General features: G+C 34.1%; 1 protein-coding gene and 1 long non-coding RNA gene across 16 annotated transcripts in view; one reads left to right on the plus strand and one right to left on the minus strand.

The window, feature by feature from the left end:
* LOC137491538 (uncharacterized) lies at positions 1–17,930 on the minus strand. Of its 2 annotated transcripts, none has more exons than XR_015483086.1 (3): positions 17,295–17,930; positions 15,975–16,064; positions 1–43 (listed from the first exon to the last, which is right to left on the minus strand). It is a non-coding gene; the product is annotated as an uncharacterized LOC137491538 (long non-coding RNA). The 2 variants fall into 2 exon arrangements; XR_015483085.1 differs by having other exon boundaries at positions 17,284–17,930.
* The window catches only part of LOC147844694 (uncharacterized), a 26,990-nt gene continuing 20,928 nt past the window's right edge, over positions 17,452–23,513 (plus strand). For 6 of the 14 annotated variants that reach the window (XR_015483071.1, XR_015483079.1, XR_015483076.1 and 3 more), the window contains exons 1-2: positions 17,475–17,931; positions 20,591–20,643. Coding sequence is in view for 2 of the 14 variants with exons in the window: in XM_087248156.1 (XP_087104282.1) it covers positions 17,895–17,931; positions 20,591–20,643 (90 nt within the window). In the remaining 12 variants the exon portion in view is untranslated. Of the gene's footprint in view, positions 17,932–20,590; positions 20,644–23,513 lie in introns of all 14 variants that reach the window. The other 8 variants (XR_015483074.1, XR_015483073.1, XR_015483072.1 and 5 more) reach the window with 3 other exon arrangements.

Below are 23,513 nucleotides of genomic sequence, written 5' to 3' on the forward strand. Positions count from 1 at the left end.
ACCCTCAAGTGGTTCCAAACCTTTAGAAGTTGATTTTTTTTTCCTGTTGAACACAAAAGTAGATATTGACCAATACAATGAAAAATCTTAGAACATTCTTCAAAATATCTTCTTGTGTGTTCAACAGAAGACAGAAGCTCTAACAGATTTGCAACAAGTGAAAGGTCAGTAAAGGATGACAAAATATACAAGTTTGGAACATGATGTTGGGTTAATGATGACATTTCTGAACTGTCCCTTTAACTGTATGTGGTTTGGTGCAATCCAGGTGCATTTTGATGTTAATTTTATCAAAGCACTCCATGTTAAGTTTCCTTTACTGAGTAGTAATTGTTGAAAGCAATTCAGATTCAACTAAACAAGTCATTGTGTGATGAAAGATTGCAGCGTAAAAACATCTGGCAGTGGAGTGTTTTTCTACAGATGTGGATCAGTTCCAGCTCAGATTTACAACAAAGCATACATGCAATAGGCGGCGTAATGGCCTGGATCAAAACCCCAAATTGAGGAGCTAAAGATCGCGAATCAGATTAACGACTCTCCTACAATACCGACAGCTGTTCATAACACGGGGAGCCAAAGATATTCTCTCAGATTAACACAGATGACAATGCGAGCAGCTGCTGCTAGAGCGGATAATAACAATAGACTAAGAAGATGGAGAAAAACATGTGCTATCATGACAAAGGGTTGACAGACTCAGACGCTTTACATCCCACAATCCCCGAGGATCAAACAGGCTTTGTATCAGACACTTAACTCTTACGAGAGGGCTCCAAAACTAATCTCGCCGCTGATGCCGTTGCTTTTCACTGAGCAAATCCTGACTGCGATGCTGTTGTTACAGGCCTACTGTCTGTGGTACAAAAATGACGGCGTGAATGCCATTGTCAGAACTCAAAGCAGGAGCAATTCAGCCTCTGTCAATGTCAGTGCTCATGTTAAGCGCTGTTGACAATGGGGAGCTGCCTGTGTGGCCTGGGTGAAATGATTTTGTGGGATAAAATGAGTGTTATACAGGCAATTCATGACATTTTTCTTGCAATGGGGGGTCATGGATTGAGAAATCAAAATTGCACTCTAAAAATGTCGTCGTAACCCAATGTTGGGTCAAATATGAAAAAACCTAACCATTGACTTTTTGACATATGTGGTCCAGAACCACAAAATCAGAGATCTTTAAATTGAGATATATATATATATATATATATATATATATATATATATATATATATATATATATATATATATATATATAACTTGAAAGCTTATTAAAAATGCTTTCCATTGATGTATGGTTTGCTGGGATAGAAAAGTTTATTGGTCACACTTTATTTTGATGGTTCATTGGTTGCATTTAAGTTCTACATGCCAACTAATTCTCATTAGATTATATAAGTAGACTGTTATGTTGGGGTTAGGGTTAGTGCAAAGTTTCTTATAGTCAGTTAAATGTCTGTTGATAGAGCAGTATCAACAGATATTAAGCTGACCATCTACTAATATTCAAAGGGGCCATCAAAATAAAGTGTTACCAACACGTGAAGTAATAGGGAGTAAAATCCCCTTTAATATTGTCTAAATGAAGTGCTTAGCAATGCACATCACTTATTAAAACACTTTTATATATGTACAGTAGGAAATCTCTTTTATATTCTAATAATTTCGGCATAAAATCAATTTGACCCATATAATATACTTATTTTGGCTTTTGTCATGTACAGTATCAATGCAAGATAAGACTAGTTTTGTCACCCAGGATCACATATAAAAGATTTCATATGTAAGTTTCAGAGCTCAAAACTTTCTTGTTAGTCTGAAAACAGCTTACATTAACGCCAATCTATCAAAACACTCGTGGAATGTGTCATTTTGTTACGTAATGGTGTTGCTTTGAGGAAAAACGCAGTCTGAATTGCATTCCTTCCACTCCCAACATTGGCAAAGAGTGGATGTCCTTTATTTTTATTAATGCTGCAGACACAAATTTGAATTTGAATTTTCAGAAAGACGGTAAGAAGAAGCTGTGCTGACTTTATCGGACCTAACAGTAATGTTTCACCACACAAGTTTGAGGAACTTTCTTAAGTGGTCACTATTGCTTTGTTTTGTCATTACAGATTAAGTTTTTAGCTTAAATCAAAGCAGTGTCATTCTGTGAATGATGCAGGCTGTCAAACACAATGCAGAATTTAAAAATGCTCAAATATGCAAAACTGTCAGCTAGTCACACCACTGAAAGTTTAGTCTACAATCTGCAAAGCAATTCAAACAGTGTGTTCTGATTATGCAGGTTAAAAGAGGTAAAAATTAAGGTATGAGAGCTGTCACTGGGGTGGTACTTTTTTTGAAAAGTACATGTTGTACTAAAGTTGTCTATATTGATAAATTAGAACCCAAAGTGTACATATTAGTATCTAAAAGTGTAAAAGTGTTCTTTTAGAGAAGGCACCACCCCAATGACAGCATTGTACTTTTATTTGTGAGATTGCCGAGAATAGGCTATTACTTATAAACCCAGAACTATAGCACTAAACTATACAGATGATGTATATCAAGGTTTGGGACTGTTTTAAAGAGGTTTTGTTCACTTCTGAGAACAAACATGTCCTCAAAATATGGCATTAATTGTATTCGGTCTCCTAAGCGTCACATAAATCTATCAGCTAACAGGGGTTGTTCTCAGAACTAGGGCTGCACAATATATTGTGTAAGCATCAATTTCTCAATGTGCTCGCAATAGTCACATTGTGAGCATATACGCAATGTTGAGTCTGGATTATAATTCATCATTTTCATGTGTTTGTGCCTGATGCCTGTGATTGTATAATGTCCTTAAAAGCATTCAGGCATAATAAATTGTGCTATTTGAAACTTGAACAATGATTAGTTTTATTGAATTGTTTTTATTTTTATCATTCAGTTACTGAATATTGTTAGACTCAGAAAATTCTAAAACACTTTTTCAATTGCGTCTTTTTTTGATTGTATACACAGATTGTTATGCATGAAAATACTCATTATACAAGCAAATACAGAAATGCACTGCAAATAGTACAGATCACATCGAAAATGTGTCGGGGACCCAAAAACGTTTTTAGATTGCTTATAAGATTTTATAAAGATGCACTAATACTGCCTAATCGATTGTACTGATTTCGCAATATATATATATCGCAAAATAAAAAATATTGCAATATTATTTTTTTCCAATATCATGCAGCCCAACTCAGAAAATTCGATAATGTTATTTACAAGCTGTGTAGGCTAAATGTTACCATGCAACCTTATTAATATGTTGATAGAATAATCATGTTGAAAGAAAAAAATGCTCTATTATCTAAAAATATTAATGTAATATGGACAGAATGTTCTAATAAGGTTTTAAATATTGTTCTGAGAACATTAATAGTCTATAAGATGACTAAAATGTGATAAAATGTTGTTAATAATGTTATTATTTCCCAATAATAAAGATAATACATTGACTAAATACTGGACTATTTAAAAATAAAAAGAATAACGCTATTTAACCTAATGGGAACGTTTCCTAAACATTTTTAAAACCTAAATTTTTTTGGACTTTTGGTATTTCTTATATTTTAATTAAAGGCAACAAGATGAACAGGTAGCTATTTTTTCTTTGTTAATCTGTCATTAAAAAAACTAAATCAGACCCAAAAGACACGATAATATGAGACTAAAAGCTTCATATTCATGATGAATCTTGAATCAGGAATCATGTGCTTCAGTTGCTAATGTGTGTATAATAGCATTACCTGTAGGGTCAAAGTTCACTATATTGGTCTATGAGCTCTCAGTAATGTTAGACAGCAGGTCATTGATTATGATCAAGTTTCTTTCTACAAACCTCTGATCGTGTTGTTTTTGCTGTTCGTGTATTTTTTATCTTGTGTTTATCTCCGGAGGAACCTGCAATCATTTGTTTTGCTGTCTGTAAAGGGCAAGTTTGCTTGTTGATGATTAATCTTCCTTTTTTAAGTCAGCGTACCTTTCAAACTTTGAAATGTAGGGCAACACTGGATAATAAAGAATTCAGTAATGTGAGTTTATTTAAAAGCAGAGTATATTGTTGTAAGTCTAATAATGTAATATATAGCCTACCACCAAATGGTTTTTGCGCCACAAACAATGGCCAACAGATGGCAGCAGTGTGCTGTCAATGGCCAAAAGTAAAACGGACCTCTTTATTAAGTGTACAGGAGATGATAAAATGCTCTGTGGTATATGACTTTCAGCGATAATAACTGCAAGATCTGCATTTCCTTATGTCCTATTAGTTATTTTAAAGTGAACAGCTGGATGGCAGTGCAGCTGAGGTGAGTTTTTTTTTCTTGTGTAATGACGATTAAGCAAACATTTAATTTGATTTATTAAATGTAATAAAATTAAAGCAGTTAAAATGACAGTATGTTTAGTGCTGATATATTTTTGTTTTGCATGTTCTAGTTTAAACACCTCATGAAATCAAGAAAGCACAGGTCAGTTGCAGGCCCGTAGCCAGGGAGGGTTTGGGTGATTCGAAAGATAACTTACTGACAAAGGTCCAAAATTTGTCCCATACACAAGCTCATTTGACCTATTTTGACTGCTATGCCATAATAAATTGTCAAAATAACCATAGAAGAAGGCTTTAAGACCAAGCAGAATCGTTTTTTGGACGTGCTTCAGCGTAACTGAGGAAAGTTAAATGTGCTGGCCAGCTTGTGTTTGCCTAATAAATGACAATAGGCTAGTTTTTCATTTAAAACTTGAACAGCATCCTTTTTTAATGGTGTATGATATAGTAAATTTGCATTTGAAAAATAAGTATTATTCTCATATTTTTTTCTTCAAAATCTTTCAAAAATGTTTTTGGTACATCAAAAACTGTGGTTGATGACCTGGCTAATCCAGAAAAATTAGTGCTTAAAAAGTATTTAAACTCCATAATTAAATAGAAAATAAGGAGAATAACTGCATAAAATGTCCATATTTTCAGAAAAAAAGAACCACTTCTTTTACCAGGCCTGTTACGGGGCTAATTTGAATTAAAATGCAAAATATAAAGAATATAAATAATATAATGTGAATTATTATTTGTGAAGCCACAAGACAAAGTGAACGAAACAGAAACTAAGCATTGTGTAAATTACAATATGCATGGAATAAAAGAGACAATTAAGAGAGTTGACAACTGTTATTTTCTTTGGATTTAGGTATAAATTTGAGTACCATATGAGGAATGTATTTTATTCTATGAACGTCTGATAACATAACAGCTATGTTTTCATTTGTTGTGATTGAAAATCAGAGTAATTAAACCAAATATTGCTTTATTATTTAAAAATAAAAAAAAATAGTATAAAAATAGTATAAAAAAATAAATACCCACCTTTTACATTTAACCAAGAATAATTTTTTCCTACTCATATAAAAATATAACCGAATTTTTAGCTTGTAATAATAATAATAATAGTATATAATTAGGCTATATAAAAGTCTGTATATTCAACACAAGAAATGAAGAATGAAGTCATTCTACCTGCATGAATCACTGTTGTAATATTACAGTGCTGTGTTTAGTCTCAGTAGGTGAATGTGACGGAGTTTTGGGAGGTGTTACAGTACGGCTTGTGTGCTTTGCGAGTCAGTGGGACAATCGGTCATCTGTGCCCCGCACAAGAGGGCGGAGTCATCATCGCCACAGAGACTCAATCTCCTCTCCTGATTGGCGGAATTGAGGTTTTGAATCGTTTACTTTGGACCGACTCTGTTTGTAGGATTTTGTTCTCAATTAAATGTGGAATGCAGAGTTTTTTTGGGGGTGCCTGTGTGTGTATGTGCCCTTTCTTTTCATAGGCTTATTCATAGGCAAATATAATGGCCCCTTTAGAGAGCTTTGAGGGACGGTGATATCACCTGATCTAAAGGTAACAAGTTTGATTTGTGGTTCACTACATGCAAAAACATTATTATTTCATGTACGTCTTATTTTTGGGATTCTTTTAGAAAGTTTAATGCAAACAAAAACCTCTAAAAATACAAAAAATATACCTTTTAGTGTTACTTTTATAGCACTCTATCAACTTGTGTTAGTAGCTTTTAATTCAATACACATTTTAATGACAATAAATTCTTTTTCCTCCTCGAACCTGCATGAATTTTCACTTCAGCATCAAACCTTTATTCATTTTTATATTTTGAATGTTATTCCAGAAGTAAATGTTAATACAAGAGTTGCCTGATTATCTATGACATTTCACTCTATAAAAATCGAGAAAATAGTTTTTTATATAGTATTTTATGAAGTGCCTTTAAGTAAGAATCTACTCTGTAAAAGCCTTTGACTCTAATATGTGACCCTGGATCACCAAATTAGCCATAAGTGTACATTTTAGGAAATTTTACATCTAAAAGCTGAATAAATAAGCTTTGATGTACTGTACACTTTCAGAAATAAAAGTACGTGATCTGTCACTGCAGTGGTACCTTTTTAAAAGGTACATATTTGTACTCGAAGGGTCCATATTGGTACCTCAAAAGTATATATTATTAGTACTTAAAATTTTAAGAGGAACACTTTTCTACTTTTTAGATTCTAATATGTACCCTTGAGGTATTATTATAGACCTGACAGATGTATACCTTTTAAAAAGGTACCACCCCAGTGACAGATCGCGTAGCTTTATTTCTGAGAGTGTATGGTTTGTTAGGATAGGATAGTGTTTTGTTGAGAAAAATCTAAATAAATATCATTTTTAAAGTTGTCCAAACTAAGTTCTTAAAGTCAGATACGTCTTAATAAATCTCTAAAATGACTCTAATAAAAAAGGAAAGGATTTTGAACATGACTCTATCCAGTGTTCACATTTTTGTTCTTCAAATGTTTGATAAGCTCCACATATTTAATTAAATAATGCTTCATTAGCATATTTAAACATCCTTTAAGAATACTTGTAATATTGTTTTTGCTAATTTGCAGTCAACTATGGAAGTTGCCACATGAAAAAAACTACTATAGTGTTTTTGAATCGTAAAGCAGTTAAATAATTATGTTGTGGTAATTCTGTAATTGCATTGGTCAAAATTATTGGCCCCTTTAAGCTATATATATATGTATTTTTTAGATAAACTACAGAACAAACCATCGTTATACAATAACTTGCCTAATTACCCTAATTAACCTAGTTAAGCCTTTAAATGACACTTTAAGCTGTATATAAATGTCTAGAAAAAATATCTAGTATATATATAATTAGTTATTAAAAATGAGTTATTAAAACTATTATGTTTAGAAATGTGTTAAAAAAAATTTGCTCTCTGTTAAACAGAAATTGGGGGAAAAATAAACAAGGGGGCTAATAATTCTGAATTCAGCTGTTTTCAATATAGTTTAATACACTTTAGTATAGTTTGAAAACACTGTCCTACATTATTGACTTTAAACTACTGCAGTATTTTTTATGTGGGTATAAATATTAGCTATTTTCTCTGCCTTAATCACCTGCACGTCAAGTCTTAAAGCAACTTTCAGTTAATTATTGTCACTTTGCTTTGCTCTAAACTGATGCAGTTTTGTGAAATAAAGTCAGTTTGACTAAAGTAGAGTTTCACACAATCTGAACGTTAAAAAGTGCATTTAACGCAGGGGACACATACGCTTTAATGAACCTACATTAGAACAAACACTCCTCGACAACTTTGAAATGTGTCTCTCCAGCCTTCAGACGCAGAGAGAAAACATAAAAGGCTGACCAATCTTAGACGACACAAAGACGAGCTTTATTCCAAGCATGAAAATCAGGCTGATCTAAAATAATTAATATGTCCTTGAGAAAAACAAAGGGCCCTCACAAAGCGCGAGACGGAGCTATAGAGATAGGAAAGATGGCTGATAATTGTTTTCAAGTCCTAGGCTATCTGTAAATGAGTTTGTTGTGCTGAAAACACTGTGTTTCCTGTCTTTTATACAGCTCCTGTTTTTTTTCCTACTTCTTCTTCTTTCTTTCTATTCCTTGCCTTTGTTTCTTGTCATCCCGGCTCTCATATTTACTGCTTTCATGGAGCTCCGGCTGCAAATTCTTTTGTGTACCAGGCTTTTAACATCTTTGCCCGGCTATTTATTTCTACTCTCTGCTTTCACCCCAGACTTTGAATCTGCGCAACACAAGACGTTTTACCTCAGCTTTTATTGGTAATTAGGCGATGTCCTCCCTCGCCCTCGTGACCCCGGCGAGATGCATCAGGATCGCGGAGTAAACAAGGAAAGAAGGGCCTTGCTTACAGGTTTGCTCCTTTCTTTTCGTGGCTCAGCACAAATATTCTCAAACGAAACAGTCTGTGGTGGTGTTTATTTAAAGGGAAATCTCTCATGTCTGTTGCTTTTTCATGAAGATAAAATATCTTATTAACAGGTCACTAATATTAGTCAGAAGTTGAAAGATGTTTAGGTTTCTTGTAGTCTTTAAAAAAGTCTGATATAAATGTTTATGGTTAAACGGTTGATATTAGTTCGTAGATAAACATTATAATAGAAATATGTGTATTTACACATTATATGTCCAATCATTTGGTGTCTGTGTCAAGTTAAAAAAATTTGTGAAATCAATCTATCATCATTCAGAAAAACAGATTTGTTTGTGTTTCTATTATATTTATATACTACATTCCATTATATATATATAATATGTTATTTAATAAAATAACAAAAAGGGTGCTATGTTTTCAGACATAAATTTATATACATTTTTAGACAATCCAATACTAATGTGTTAGCTTCAGTATAGTATGGTGGCAGAGAGAGCTTAATGTTCTGCAAGAAAACACATGCAATTACAAAAGACGCCAGCAAGTTCAGAAAAGATCACACATGTTGTAAATCCTCACAGCGCAAACAAATGAATAAAACGTGCTGCATTTTCTCACAACACAAACAAATTAATAAAACGTGCGGCACTTTCAAATAGCACCAAACACAATGGAAATGTTCCAAGGGGACGCAAAAACGTGACAGACCCGGCTATTTAAATTACGGTTAGTTAGAAAATTAAAACACAAAAAAACAAGGGAATCAGGGTGTTAAAATAAACAAAGAAAAACCCTTCTTTTAAAGATCACCTACAACTTTACTGAGCAATAGTCAAGGCACATCTGTGTTTGTCGCATTTGAACAACTTCCGTTGTGTTCCGATGATGCAAGTGTTGTGAGAAAATGTCATTTGTTTTATTTATTAGTTTGCGTTGTGTGAAAATGAGACAACTTGTTGGCGCAGTGGCTAGCACAATCGCCTTGCAGCAAGAAGGTCGCTGGTTTAAGCCTCGGCTAGACCAGTTGACATTTCTGTGTGGAGTTTGCATGTTCTCCCCGTGTTCTTGTGGGTTTCCTTCGGGTGCTCTGGTTTCCAGTCCACAGTCCAAAGACATGTGCTGTAGGTGAATTGGGCAAGCTAAATTGTAAACTGTATGTGTGTGAATAAGAGTGTATGGGTGTTTTCCAGTGATGTGTTGCAGCCGGAAGGACATCCGCTGCGTAAAACATATGCTGGATAAGTTGGCGGTTCATTCCACTGTGGCAACCCCAGATTAATAAAGGGACTAAGCTGAACAGAAAATGAATAAATGAATGTGAGAAAATGCAGCACGTTTTTAATGTGTATGAGTTGTGAGGATTTGCAGCATGTGTGCTGTCAAATGGATGAAGACCTTTTCTTAAGTTGCTTGCTTTTTTTGCAATTGCCTGTGTCTTCCTAAATTGCAGCACGTTACACTCTTCCGGTCACCATAGGATTGGAAATCAATATTTGGAGGAATAATAAAATGAAATCAACAAATGAAAATTCTGATCTTAAAAGTGTAATGCTCTAAATGCTCTAAATGGCTTTTTTAAAATAAATGTTGTCAGACCTTTATAGAATAAAACAAACATTAACATTTTACACAAATGTATAGCTAATAGACCCAATAATATGAAAGAATATGTGATCATATGAAATGATTGCATTTTAAATGAATTTAAAAAAGGATTGTGGCAAAATAAGTTACTTTTTACTGTAACTCATAATAGATATGTTTAACATTCATTATTGTTTTGCTCAGAATGTACAAATAATAATAATAATCATACATTTAATAATAATAATTAAAAAATTATAATAATAACGTTGTGTAAACATTTATGTGTATTGGCCTGTTTTTTAACATTATAATTTCCATACTTTTGTGACTTCGCTATTATTTTGAATTAATTAGTTTTGAATCTCTTCACAGCCATAAATAAGTGCTGACAGCAGTTGTGTGGTGTGAAAAGATGGCCATTTGGTCAAACGAAAACAGGTGACTGCTTGATAACCTTCCCCAAGAGATTGGCACATTTCTATTTTAAAAATAACCAAAGTTCTTCTCGCGGTCAACATTTCAATTGAGTCCGAGACGTCATCCTACAGTATTTTCTTTTTTTTTTTCAAATGTGAGTTGCAAATCATTTACAAAATGTTTCAGTGATCCAGGGTTCGCCATTAGCCTTGGTAAGGTCATGTGAGCTCTCATATGGCCCGTCCATCGCTCTCCCACCCCCACAAAACACCCGTAGTCTTCATAAAATAGACTCAAGGGAACAAGGTTTCCCCAGACGCCTCTCCGAACTTCAGTCATTCTGTCAGAAGACACCGGTTATACATAGCCCTATTTGCATTGCAAGTTTCATTAAATCCCGGAGTGTCATTACAGTTCATATTCTTAATTATACCGCAAATTTCCCTCAGGGAACTTTGTGGAGGCCACTTCTCCCCACGATCTGTCCATATGGTGTTTAATTAAAAGTTTTCTTAAAGAGTAAATTGCATTCAATTCAATTAAAACTGTAATGTCATAGCCAAATAATGGGCTCAGCCAGTGTGGAGGAAAACGGAATATCATTTCGCAATATTTGCAGCAAAAAAAAAAGTGCAGATCTTTCTTCTCGTTCTTAAAAAAAAAATAAATAAAAAAATCCCGGAACAAAATATGCAAGAGGCAAATATCACTAAAAACCTCCTACATGTTATCAGGCCTCAGGCACTGCACATTAACATTGCTGGAGCTATTTCTAGATTCCACTCTTGGATTTCATACCATGACAAATGAAGCGTTGGAGTTTGGAATTCCTATTTATCTGCAGCGAACAGAGGCACCTCTTTGGGGGAGAAGAATGGAGGGTTTAAGAGCGAGAGACAAAAAAAATCCATTTTGCAGGATAAATAAAAAAATAAATAAATAGATGGCGTTGTGTTTTGGAAGGTAAACCGGCGTGATTGCGTCTGGTGAGAGGGCGGCACGCTGTCGATGTCAAAACATTTCTATCAGGCCAGCGATGCCAGACTGTTCTCTATGCAGAGTTTAATAATGTGAGGGCAGATTCAGTCCTGAGGGCAGAGTGGGTGACCACAGAACATCTTTAAAACGGGGGGAATTACAGATTGTTTTTTTTAAGAACACAACCATCTGCCGGGACTGAGGTGCTTTCGCTGTTGTTGTTTTTTTAATTCGTAAAAACCTCTAAATCGTCGTGGAAAGTAGAAGATAAGTTCTCGTCTCCCTCCTCCTCCTCCTCCTTCTCTCTGCCGTTCTCACATTTCTGAACAGCGGAGGCCCCTGAAGCATAAACAAAGCCCAGTGTATTTGCGCTGTGAGTGGAGGGAAATGGACTGCAGATTGCTGGCCCCGTGCTGGCGGGCCGCGTCGCGGTGTTTACCCCTCTGCCCACACGACACACATGGGTCAGGGACACAAACACAAGCGGCTGCCGCTTCCATTCCAGATCAATGCATTCAAGAGTTTTCAGGATCACATGACCTGCTTATTTGGTCTACGTTGATTTCGGCACGCTGATTTGGGGAAAGTATAAGTAGAGTTCACTCAGAATTGAAAGTTTTGTCATTATTTACTACAAAGAAGAATATTTTACAAGAAAGTTGGTAACCGGCAGCCATTGACATCCCTAGTAGAACGGTCACTGGATATTGGTTTACAAAATTCTTTTTGTAGTGAACTGCCCCCTTTAAAACTTTACAAGGGCAACAATTCTTTAAACCCATGGTTAAAAACATGCTTCTTTAAAGTATCAATTGAACTTTTACATTTGCGATAAGTTAAAAATGAAAACATGAATTATAAAATGGATGGTTGCCATTCTTGAATCAGATTTGAGCAGGTTTTAAAGGAAATGTCTTTCAGTGTATGTCAGTTATTCCTTCCTGTTCAGTCAGGAATTCAATTGCTGATATAGGCAAATCAATTTATTAGGAGTTTAACTGTTGATATCAGGAATTACAGTGTTGATATCGATGATTCAATTGTTGATTTAGGATTTTTTATTGTTGACATTAGGAATTACTTTGTATCAATAATGTAATTCCTGATATCAACAATTTAATCCCCCAAATCAACAATGTAATTTCTAATGTCTTTAATTAAGTTCATGATATAAACAATGTAATTCCCTAAATCAACACTGTAATTCTTTATTTCAACAGTTCAGTTCTTGATTTCATCAATTATTATCACTCACTTTTCTTTGGCTTAGTAATTCCTGATATCAACAATTCTATATAATTGATTTTCCTATATCAGCAACTGAATTCCTTATATCACACATTCAGTTCTTGATATCTAAACTTTGTACAATATCAACAATGTAATTCTTAATAGCAACAATTTAATACCCAAATGTCAACACTGTAGTTCCTGATATCAACAATTAAATTCCTGATAAATTGATTTGCTATATCAGCAATTAAATTCCTGACTGAACAAACTCAATTCTTGATATCAAAAATGTTATTCCTTATAACAACAATTTAATTCCTGATATCAGCAATTAAATTTGTGATATTAGGAATTCAGGGCTCAACAATCAATGTCCGATGGCCAGTGTGAGAGATGTTCGGGATAGTAGAGAGAATGGTTGCTGGCACGATCATGCCAGTGCTGCCTTGTCACAAAATTTTAAGTTGCCTAAGACTATTTGTCAGTTGTGTACAAAAACAATCTTAGAATCGAGAAAGAATTTGTGCTTTTAATTCTTTGAATGCTGCCTTTTCTGTGAAGTCGTAAACACCATATTGCTTTTTGGTTCCCTTTATCTGATTGGATGTTGTGAGCACGTTATTTTTTCCACAACCTGGTAAAAACCAGTACAGTGAAGAGACTGCAACATCAAATTATGAGACTAAAAGAAAACGTCTGTTTCTAACGTTGTGGAAACAGATATTTACATGGGTACAACACGACAAAAAAAAAGTGATGTTTTGCATAGTTTTCTGTCAATTTTAGGTCGGCCACCTTTGTTTTTCAGTTAAATACCAACACATTTTCCATACTGCTGTATTTTACTGCAAAATATTTTAACATTTTTAGTCTTTAAATTCTAGATTCACAGACATGATTTTTGACAAATTATTTCAAATATTTGGGTAAGAAATAGCAGTTTTTTATTTATTTATTTATTTTCATTTGTTTATTTATTTTTGTGGGGCCAGTAAACATTTTGGCAGGGCAAGTAAAAATCTGAACCTCTGGTCCAGTCGGGCCAGTGGAAAATGTCTTTAGTTTTGAACCCTGGATTTACATTGGTTAAATTACAGATTAAATTGTTGATATCAGGAATTTAATAAACTAATTTTTGATTTCAACCTTTCAATTGTTTAAATCAGGAATTACATTGTTGATACCGGGGATTAAATTGTTGATATTAGGAATAAGATCGTGTTAATAATATAATTCCTGATATCAGCAATTTAATCCCTCAAATCAACAATGTAATTCACAATGTCACAAATTCAGTTCATGATGTAAACAATGTAAATCCCAAAATCAACAATGTAATTCCTTATATCAACATTTCAATTCTTGATATCAACAAGGGGGCCGCGTGATAAGGGGGCTGCGTTTTGCCCTACGCCACTGCTTAGTCCCTGATCTTTTAGGGGTCATCCCAGCAGAATGAACCACCACAATTTAATTCCTGATATCAACAACTTAATCCCCAAATATTTAATTCCTGATATCAACAATTACGTTCATGATGAATTTATTATCCTATATCAGCAATTGAATTCCTGATATCACAAATTCAGCTCTTGATATCAAAAATGTTATTCCTTACAACAGGGGTGTCCAAACTCGGTCCTGGAGGGCCGGTGTGATGCTGACTTCAGCTCTAACTTGCTTCAACACACCTGCCTGGAAGTTTCTAGTATACCTAGTAAGAGCTTGATTAGCTTGTTCAGGTGTGTTTGATTAGGGTTGGAGCTAAACTCTCCAGAACACTGGCCCTCCAGGACCAAATGTGGACACCCCTTCCTTACAACGCCAATGTTATTACTGACATCAACAATTGAATTATTGATAATATTAGGAATTACTTTGTAATATCACAGATTAAACTGCTAAAATCAGGAATTTAATGAATTTATTTTTTATATCAATCTTCCAATTGTTGATATCAAGAATTAAATTATTTATATCAGGAATAACATTGTTAATATCGGTGATTGAATTGTTGATTTTAGGAATTAGATCTTATAAATAATATTATTCCTGATATCAACATTTTAATCCACCAAATCCAACCTAATGTCACAAATTAAGTTCATGATATGTAAATTCCTCTTACTCACTTATCACTCACTCACTCACTTTTCTTTGGCTTAGTCACTGATCTATCAGGGGTCATCACAGCGAAATGAACCGCCACAATTATATCAACAATTCTCCTGATATCAACAACTTAGTCCCCAAATATCAGCGTTGTAATTTCTGATTTTAACATTTAAATTTCTGATGAATTGATTTTTCTATATCAACAATTGAACTCCTGATATAAAAAAACATTATTTCCAATATCAACAAATGTAATTTATGATATCAAGAATATTGAATTTCCAATATCAGCAATTAAATTCTTAATATCAACAGTGGAATACCTGATTTCACAAACTCAATTCTTGATATCAAAAATGTTATTCCCTTAACAACAATTTAATTCCTAACATCAACAATTTAATTTTTGATGATATTAGGAATTACATTGTTAATATCAGCAATTAAATTGTTGATTTAATGAATTAATTCTGGATATGAGTCGATCAATTGTTCATATCAAGAATTGAATTGCTGATTTCAGGAATTTCATTTTTGATATCAACAACGTAACTCCCGATATCAACAAATCAAATCTAGACAGGGCTGTGCACAGACCTTTTGAGGGCAGTGTGATGTAGCTGCCTGACACATGCATGATTTTTTTATATCAACAATTGATATGAAGAATTCACAAGCACACATATTGCTCATTTCTGATTAACTGGTTTCTGAATTTGCAAGCTAAACAGGTGTAGGTTTGACTTTTGGTGGAGGTTTGATGTTTGGGAGAAAGTCTTAGTTTAGTTTAATTAGGCTGGGTGTTTTTTTATACCTTCTTTACACCATTTTGATGACATAAAAATTAAGCAAACCGAAAAGCATACCTTTCATGTAGATTACTGCTGATCTAGATTATTTGTGCACTAACATTATTATCTGAAATCATTTGTTTCAGTAATTTTGAATGGAAGTTCTCCACCATGATTTGATCCAAAAAACACTTGACTTTCTGTTTAATAAATGGGTCACATGATAAATGTTACAAATGAATTAAATTCCATAGGCACCTATATTAATTTTCCTAAATTATTGTTTATTTCCATGTTAATCTAGATTTTAAATTTTGTGACTTAAATGCATGACTTGCTTATTCAAATAAATTATTCACTGATGGAATAATTGATGGAATAACCTAATGGTTAAAGATCTGGATGTCAGTTCAGATGCCAGTTGGGACATGTCACTCAATGCATAAATGTAAATCTGTTGTAGATATTGAATATGCACATGAATTAAAGGTGACAGGGTGGTTAGGATTACATTTGTGTCTTTCAAGTGCACATGTTGCTTACCTGGTGCTGCTGTGTGACAGAAAGCCATCGCTGTTCCTGAATCCTTTCCAGATGAGCATGCAGGCTGACTACTCGTACTCTGACCACATCCTGCAATTTTAAAACAAAGATCAGTGACTTTTTGGTTTATAAAGAAGACTTTCATAATGTTTAATGCCCCCATTGTCCACAACAATATCATTGTTTTCAGTTTGACTTTTGATAAGAATTTTGCAAAATATTTGAATATGTGAATCTTGTTCACGATTTCTACTCAAAATATTTAAGATCTAGATTTTTAGATGGATGTATGGTTGTTTTCCAGAGATGGGTTGCAACTGGAAGGGCATCCGCTGCGTAAAACATATGCTGGATGAGTTGGCGGTTCATTCCACTGTGGTGACCCCAGATTGATAAAGGGACTAAGCCGAAAAGAAAATGAATGAATGAATATTATAACATATTATATCATATCATATCATATTATATATTATGTTATATTATATCATATTATATTATATTATGTTTTATTATATTATATTATATTATATTATATTATATTATATTATATTATATTATATTATATTATATTATATTAGTACAGGCTTTTTTAAAACTGTGAGAAACATTGGATTATATAGAGTAAATTGAAATGCTTTGGACTTTTAGTTGCTTAGTATATTTTAATCTTTGTTTTGTCATCTTGAAGTTTAATGAGGCCCCCTTTAAACCCTGGCCCCCTGGTTGAGAAGAACTACTGGATTGAGAATAGCTTTATGATGGAATAATTTTTTATGTTCTCACAGAGTAAAATAATATATTGCCTAAAATGATTAGGATGTTTTCTTTTGTCATTTTAAAATGTAATTTCTCACACATTTTGCACTTTTACTGAAACATCCCTATAGATTACTTGATAAAATTATTATATTGTGATACCTTACGCCATATGAATGCCTGTAATATACTGTAAACAACTTAGAAACAGTACACTGTACTGGGGTCATTTTAAATATAAAGTAATTCCTACAACTTTACTGTCCATGTAACCACCTTCACACACACAACAGGTCATGGCAAAATGTAAACTGATAAAAGAATTCACCCTAAAGTGAATAAAGCTAAACAACATGTCAATAAAACATTACTTTTCTTTCTTGATTTCCCCCTTTCTCGTTTAAGTCATTCATTTAAGCTGCAGTGTTAAAATAAATAGTTTGTTTGTTTATCTATCTATCAGATTGCAAACATGAATGTCATCTGTTGCCTAATGCATATATAGAAACTAACATAAATATTCTCTGGTAATTTACATTCTGCCAGTCTTCACCTGACACGTACGTTCACGCCTCCGTGTAGTCGTTGTTGCATCAAAACGAAGACCTAAAATAAATGTACGGTTCTTCTTATTTATTCGTATCAAAGCACTAAGCTGAACAAGGCAGCTAAAGGCTCTTGAGACTTCAACTTGTCACTGTACTTCTCATCTGCATGAAGTACAGAGCGCTGACGGGAGCGCGCGAGCCAGTGGCGCGCACAGATGCTGTGAGCGCGGTCCACCCTTGAACTCCTCCTAAACTCGAAGAGGGACACATTCTTCACTTTTAATTGCGTGTCAAAAGTGGTCCATAGATTAACTCGGCTCCCATCACACAGATAAAGCAACGTTTCATTATTTGTTATTGGTATTTACGGAGTGTCATCGCTCTTCACTGGATGAAGGGATTAGAGTCCGAAAGCTAGCGGCTTAGCGGGACGCTGAGCACCAGTCCCCCACCCAAAAAAAAAAGCTGTACGGAAGAACAACACGTCCTCCCATCGCCAAAAACAAACCCAGAGATTCTCCACCCCTGATGACATCCCTTTTAACAGCCTCGAAGGGAAAGAAAGTTGCGAAAAGTGTGTGTTCCTCTGAGCGCGCGCATCAAATGAAGACGAAAGATGAAAATAACGAGAACAGAGGAGAAGTTTAGGAACGGTGAGAGCAGATTCATCACGTTAAAGTAGGAACATGTTCCATGCAGGAAGTCGGGTTTACAAAAAATAAATATTTATAAAAAAACTGACTCAGGAATACAAACATAAATAATTAGGCTATCCATCAAAAATACTCGAGCCAGTAGTATTTCAGAACAAAAAAGAGCTAAATTTACTATAGTGTTTGGCCATAAGGAAGATAACTATAGTATATTACTGTATAATTTGTTCTGGTATTCTGCTAGTTTAGGGGTGCCCTGTTTCTGGAGATCTACCTTCCTGCAAAGATTAACTGCAACCTTGATCAAACACACCTGTCTTTAATTACCAAGTGATCCTTCAGATTCTTATTACTTGGCTTAGTTGTTTAATATTTGTTTTCTATCTATCTATCTATCTATCTATCTATCTATCTATCTATCTATCTATCTATCTATCTATCTATCTATCTATCTATCTATCTATCTATCTATCTATCTATCTATCTATCCATCCATCCATCCATCCATCCATCCATCCATCCATCCATCCATCCATCCATCCATCCATCCATCCATCCATTTGTTATTGTTAAATTTTCGCCCTTGTGTATAATTTGAGAATGCAAACAAATATTGTATATCTTAAAGGGATCAAGTGATCTCAGTTGGTTCTCATAACTTTATGAGTTTCCCTTTTTCTGTTGAACACAGTAAAATATTTTGAAGAATGTCAAAAACCAGTAGTTATTGACATCCATAGTGTGCAGAATTATACTATAAATAATCAATAGCTACAATTTTCCAGCGTTCTTGAAAGAAAAAACTTGTGTAGAAATATCTTCTCTCTCTCTCTCTCTCTCTCTCTCTCTCTCTCTCTCTCTAATATTTATGAGGTATAAAGCTTTTTCTTGCACTTGTTTTTCTCCTCCAGTTTGTCTCAGGTAATTTTACACTTCGAAATTAATGCTTGTGCTCATAAATCCAACCCACATCAAAGAAATGTGTTATGGCAGAAGAATGTACTTCATTAAACCGTGAAATCGAACTGTTTTGGAAAATTAAGAGTCAATTTCAATCGCTATGCTAATTGTTTTGACAGCGCTGACCTTAGTTTGGAGATTCAGTGGCCTTAAAAGTATTTGGACACTTAAAAATGCATGAAATGCCATTGACTTTGAATGTTCACAAACAAAAACAAGTGGAATCTGCAAGCACATGGTGTTAGGAGTTTGATCAGAGCTAAATTAATTTAATTTTGCATTTTTGCTAGTAAACATGAGAAAATGTTTGTAATCTTGAATAGTATTATAAAGAATAATCTTGTGTATGAAGTGAACTGTATATTTATTATGTTATGAAGTGAGAACAACACTTTTTTGTTAAATGATACACTTGAAAAGTGCTATATTTGTTTAAAATTCCATTTGGTTTCACGGTTTTATGATAGTAAGTCAAAACAAAAACCATAAAACTAAAACATTTCGTTACTTGAATTAAAATGAACATTAGTCTTTTTTAAATTGCTCTGGCTCAATTCTTGTATAAAATTGTAATTTTTCAAAATAATAAGTTTAGATCTCTAAACAATTAGATCATTGTTCACTTCAGAGTGGCATTTCGTACTGATTAAAGAAATTTCAAATGCTTTGGCTCATAAGTGTGGAATTGTCTGTAGTTTGGACAAATGCTAATTGCATATAGCTTGTTGGACAAACCTGATGAGTCGAGTCTCATTTAAACTGTCACTCTTCACAGCTTCTCAATCATTTTTCATGGTGTAAGCCATCACACTCAAAACTATTTATTCAATCATCAAACAATTGTATACACACGTTTACACCATAAATATCTGATATTGACATTGTTTGTAATGTCTGAAAATGGATAAATGGATAACAAAACCTCTAATTGCTATAGAATTTGCATTATCTATTTAACCAATCAAATTTGGCAGCATATATGTAGATTGCCCACAGTACATCTTTTTTTTGTGAATGAAAACTTTCACAATCCTGAACTGCAGCAAAATGCTTGTGAAAGAGCAATTGGAAGAAGTGTAATCTGGCAAGGCCAACAAGAGCAACAGGATGCCCATCAAGAATAATTTTTTCATGGATGATATTTTGTTGTATTTTGTTAGTGTATTTGTGGCAACGTAAGAAAAATGAAATATACAATACAGTAATTGGACAAGCAAGATTGCACTTTGTATGTAATACATTTTTGTACACAAATAAATGTACTCTATATATATGAATGTTCATTTATTTATTTTTTTCAACAAATATCAGATTTTTGAAATCTCAATTTTCATGGTTGACTGTCATGGTGAAAAAGCAACTAATCATTTTGAGCAGTGTGGCTCACACGATGACATATGCACTTTATGTTTTAGTGTCCTCGCCAGATTACTGAAAAGAGAAACTAGGTTTTGAAGCATGAATGAAATGTTTTGCAATAAGGTTCTGAAGTTCCAGCAAACAGTTTTGAGATTTGCACTCACAGTTTGGAAATTGTTAAGTCTGTTTTGAAAAATGTGCCAAAACAACTAAGAAAAACTGTAATTGAAAAGTATTATAACATATATGGATTTGAGTAAAATGTAAATTTTATTCCCTACAGGTCTGAAAACATTTCTTCCCAAAAATAATAATAATAATAATTTCTTTTTCTTTTCAGAAAATGACAATTGGTCATTTATTGTGATTCAAATCATGGATATTCAACCAAATGTAAGTTAAAATTATTAGTATTGTGTTGTTTAAAAATGAATGTTAACATGTCTTAAACATGGCATAGTTTCTGTTATTTAAAAAAAACATTTTTATTTGAAGTTTGGAAGAAATGTTACCATGCAGTTGCTTACAGAAGAAAAGAAAAACTATGTTTTAATCCAGGGGGGCTAGTATGACCTTTTTAGTATGAAAGGTCAAAAACAAAATATCATTGTGAGCTGTGGGCTGAAGGTAAATATACCAAACTGTATTACATTAAAGTTGCCATGGCTAATTTGCTAATTTATTTCATAATATTTCAAAATAAATCGAAAACATTACTTTAAATCGTATTAACTAAAGCAGTATAACATTTTAATATCATAACTCATTGCAATAAAAACACAAATCACATTTCTAACACAGTGGTTTTCAATGCTGAATACACTAGTCAAGCCTTTGACTTGATTTCCTCACCAAAGTCTCTGCATTGTTGGGTGACAGTGCGTACGTTTGAAAAAAATATGATTAATTTACACCATTTGAAACGTTTCATTCAGTTAGCATTTAACAAACAAACAAACAAAGGGTTACAATAAATTTGAATTCCCTCGCTTTTCAGATAGGGTGACTGGCCAAATCAAAAGTTACCATTGGCCAATTTTGGCCCGCAGGCCCTAGTTTGGTCATATCTGTTCTAATCAAACACATAAATATAAATCATACATCCAGAGAAACTAAGACATTTAAAGTGATCACTTAATTGTTTTCAGTTTCTAAATATACCCAAACTGAAAAGAGTTGGATATAAGGGTTAGTTACCAAAAGGTACAACCATAATACTCGCATTTCAGCTGAAAAAAAGAGACAACAACTAACAACTAAGTTTCTAAAGTGTTCACAGAAACTCAAAAAGAGAGAAAAAAAAGAAATTTGTTCGATTTCAGTAGTAGTCACACCAGCGCCTGTTCTACAATCACGGTCTAAACACTCTGTGGCCACTGTCAAATCAATTAGAGACAAGAAGTGCAGCTCTTCCTCTACTTTCCCCTCAGACGCAGTTTAGTCAAACTGTCGGAAGCATCTCGCTGGCCTTTCGTCTCCCTCTTTCGACATGTCTTCCATGTTTTCCTGTACATCAGTATTTTTATCTCTCCTCTCCGTCTTCCCGTCGCATTCACTCCATCTTTTCCCTCGACGTCTCGGCGCTTGGTTTTCTCTCTCTCTCTGTTCTGCCAGTTTAGCTGACAGACAGCCATGTTCGGATGGCATCTGCCTGCTGCTCTACAGCTTGTGTGTGTGATCATCTGTCTCCAGCTTCTCAACTCTTCATCTCCTCTTCTTAGCGGGCCTCTTCTGAGCGCGTGCAGCTTTTCTTGCCAGCTCCCAGCCTCCGTTAACTCCTATACCATCTCATGTACTGCCAAAGCAGATTGTGTTTGGAGGGCAAGCAATTAAGGGGTAGAAAAAAACTGTAATGTAATTTTGGCTGCAATATTTACAGAAATGGTAAAGCTTAAGCGCAGAAACATGACAAAGTCAACACCGTGGAGAATAATGATTTAGAGCCCAGATTTAGAGGGAAGGAAGGCTGGCACATTCCTAATTACACGAGGCCAAATGTCAAGCCTGCTTGCTGTCAACGCGTTTCCTTACCGCTTTTTTTTTCACAAGCAATTTCAGCCATGTTTTATGAATCTCATTATAAGTCATTAAACTCCACCACACATTTTGTGGGCTTTTTTCCTCTCTGCTTTCAATGGGTGCCTGCGAGCGCCCGTGTCCGTTTAATGGAATGAGGAAGGGCGAGAAATGACCACCATTAATTCACCTCTGCTCAGGGGCACTGAGGCAGCAAACAGCGGTAAATGAATTAAGACACTCCACAACAAGACGTTTAGCCTGGAAGACGTGGAATTTCTCACAGTAATATCGCAGTCAGAGCGTAATTCAGTGTGTAATATCATCAAGCCCTCATGCTCTCCTCTCGGGGAACGATCACCTGGGACCTCGATTACTGAGAGATAATTAAATAAACCTGTGGGGCTTTTTTTTTGCTGGTCTAAGAATGAAAACATTCAGCTTTGGTCATGCGTGTGCTTGTGAAGGGATTTTCTATTCTATTATGTGCTCTTTTTTCTGTTCTTGCTGGTGCAGAGTTTGTTTGCATCGCCAGACGTTTGACTAACAGCATAAAATCTAGGCCCAAAAACTGATTATACAGCAGAATACAATTTGAATGACATAAAAGGCGAACAATCACGATTTGTTTTGATCCTTATGTGATTTTATTCTTTAAAAGGCAAAGATTTACATTAATGTAAAGTGTATACATACTAATTTCAGGATCAAAAAATAACAACACAATTTTTTCACCCTAATTACAGTGCTCAGAGTACATCACATTTTGAAAATGAATATTTTTATACATTCTTCTCAGTGAATATAGGCAATATATATTGGTGCATTCGAAGATAACAGATTTATTAAACAGATACGTTTACTAAAATAATATTTTAGTCACTGAACATCTTTAGAAATGGAAAAATATTATACTTAACTGTAATAAAATATTGCAAAAAACTACATTTTGTACAAACTACATTTCAACAAAATTGTATATATATTTTGTTTCTCTTAATTTTTGCTATTATTCAACATTGTATTTCATATTTTCCCTAATATCTGAGCTACTAATTTTTGAACCATTATCGTAAGTTTTTTTGTTAGATAAGCTCCAGATTTAGCTTCAGTGCCGACTAAACTAATCTATATGCACATATATAATATTTTAAAGCATCCTATATGGAAAATATTCATTTAAATGAGAGATTTGTAAAGGGGGTACTCATATATACAGAGCACTGTAATTAGGCAACCAAAAATGT

The sequence above is a fragment of the Danio rerio genome, chromosome 4 (assembly GCF_052040795.2).
Source record: "Danio rerio strain M-AB ecotype USA chromosome 4, GRCz13ab, whole genome shotgun sequence".
Lineage (NCBI taxonomy): Eukaryota > Metazoa > Chordata > Actinopteri > Cypriniformes > Danionidae > Danio > Danio rerio.